This window comes from Macrobrachium rosenbergii, chromosome 36 (assembly GCF_040412425.1).
Source record: "Macrobrachium rosenbergii isolate ZJJX-2024 chromosome 36, ASM4041242v1, whole genome shotgun sequence".
Classification (NCBI taxonomy): Eukaryota; Metazoa; Arthropoda; class Malacostraca; order Decapoda; family Palaemonidae; genus Macrobrachium; species Macrobrachium rosenbergii.
The window spans coordinates 4,598,651-4,600,514 of NC_089776.1; the positions used below are offsets into that span (position 1 = coordinate 4,598,651).

General features: G+C 43.6%; 1 protein-coding gene across 1 annotated transcript; it reads right to left on the reverse strand.

Moving 5' to 3' along the window:
- Positions 1–580: 580 nt before the first annotated feature.
- Positions 581–1,864, reverse strand: LOC136856535 (uncharacterized). Its single transcript, XM_067134378.1, has 2 exons — positions 1,831–1,864; positions 581–954 (listed from the first exon to the last, which is right to left on the reverse strand). Exons 1-2 carry the CDS (start codon positions 1,862–1,864, stop codon positions 581–583), a joined length of 408 nt encoding a protein of 135 aa, XP_066990479.1.

A 1,864-nucleotide genomic window follows, 5' to 3' on the forward strand; every position in this document is an offset into this window, starting at 1 on the left:
AAAAGACTATCTAGTATTCATTACTGAGTTTTAAATAAGTCCAAAATAAATGCATGAATAGACATTTAAGTAAATACAACAATAAAGTAAACAGGAAAGTAACCAAATCATGTTTTCCTGCCAATGTACTGAGCCTTCAGCCGATGAAAAATATTCTTTCAGCATGTTCCTTTGTTGCTTTGCATCCCTGGTTGCAGTGTTGCCAATCACGGTTGGAAGGGGTTCTCCTAAGGATGGGTCATTCCTCCAGCTACCAGGTATGACGGCATGTGTGACGGGGTGTTCCTGATCTTTTTTTTGTCTGCGTGTGTTTTTTCTTATTATAATATTATGCAGAACACATGCAGACATCACTAATGCCTCTGCATGGTCAGGCTTCAGGCGTATTGGCATGCAGAATATTCGGAATCTGTTTGCCAGAGTCCTGAAGGTGTTCTCCACCATCCTGCATGCCCTACTTAACCTGTAGTTGTAAATCCATTCCTCCTTGGTTAGGCCTCTTTTGGGGTAAGGCTTCATAAGGTAATTCCTCAGAGGGAAAGCATCATCACCAACTAGGAAATAGTCCACAGGCGTTCCATTAGGTTGACTGGCAGGGCATCAGGTTGGGAAGATTTGCTTCCTGTTGCAACAGCATTTCACCCAGTCGGGTCTGGGCAAATACACCACCGTCTGACTCTGACCCAATGGCACCCAGGTCGACATATAGGAAATTGTATGAAGCATCAGCAACTGCAAGTAATACCATGGAGTAGAACTTCTTGTAGTTGGAGTAATGCGCACCGCTTCGGGGAGTGTTACGGAGTCTAATATGTTTGCCATCTATAGCTCCAATTATGTGGGGGAAGTTCCACTGCTCCTCAAAACCATGTGCAACCTCCTGCCAAGCTTCAGGTGTTTGTGGCACCTGCAGTTCCTCATCCCCAAAGGCAGCAACAATGGCCCTGCAGGTCTCTGGTAAGATGCAACTAATGGTGTTGTGGGCTACCCAGAACAAGTATTGCAGACTCTTGTATGAATCACCCGTAGCGAGAAATGTAGGGTAATAGCAACACGTAGGCCTGTGGTGTCAAAGAAACGAGCAGGTAAAAGTTACTGCTACTTTATTACAGATCCAGGCAGCTTATATTGCGGCCGACTGACCGAGCAGAGACAATGGAATTGACTGTGACCTGAGGTCGAAACAATAAACAATAATATGCAGTGAACAGTACAAATTACAATACAAAACATACAGAGCTACAATATAGATACAGTCTTGATGCCTGTGAATGAAGAAACATGTGATACAATGTGTGACATTTGTATAAATACCATAAAGTAAAAATGATTAAAATGCGTGACCTGGCACGTTTTAGGCGTGACTAATTGAGCTTGAAGAAAACGAAGTCACCAAAGAAAACAAGCTCAGCGGAGTCATTAATCCTGGCGCCGAATTGGTGACTTTACAAACTCCCCCAAGAAACACTATCCTGGCGCTGAATTTGGTGACTGAAGATTACAGGCCTGGTTCAATGGGTTTCCTCCAGAATGTCACTTTCTTCTAAATGTAGGGTGTGACTCGTTCAACAATTTCATTGAAGAGGTCCCTGTCATTCCAGTTAAAAGTTTTGTACAGGTCTGGGTTTCGGTTGACAACTCTTCCATCATGTTGTTATAGTGACCTTGCTCCATTCTTTTTCGCAGGTATGGCCACGCCCACACCCTCCTTGGCCGCCTATTTTTATTCACTGTGTGATTTGCAGTAACCATTGCAGTTGCCAGCAATAACATGGTGTGCAAATATTCGACGATGAAAGGCAGCGTCTCTTCTATCTGTACTTGCTCTACCTATAAGTTCACGAATTTCAGCAATGTCCTCCAT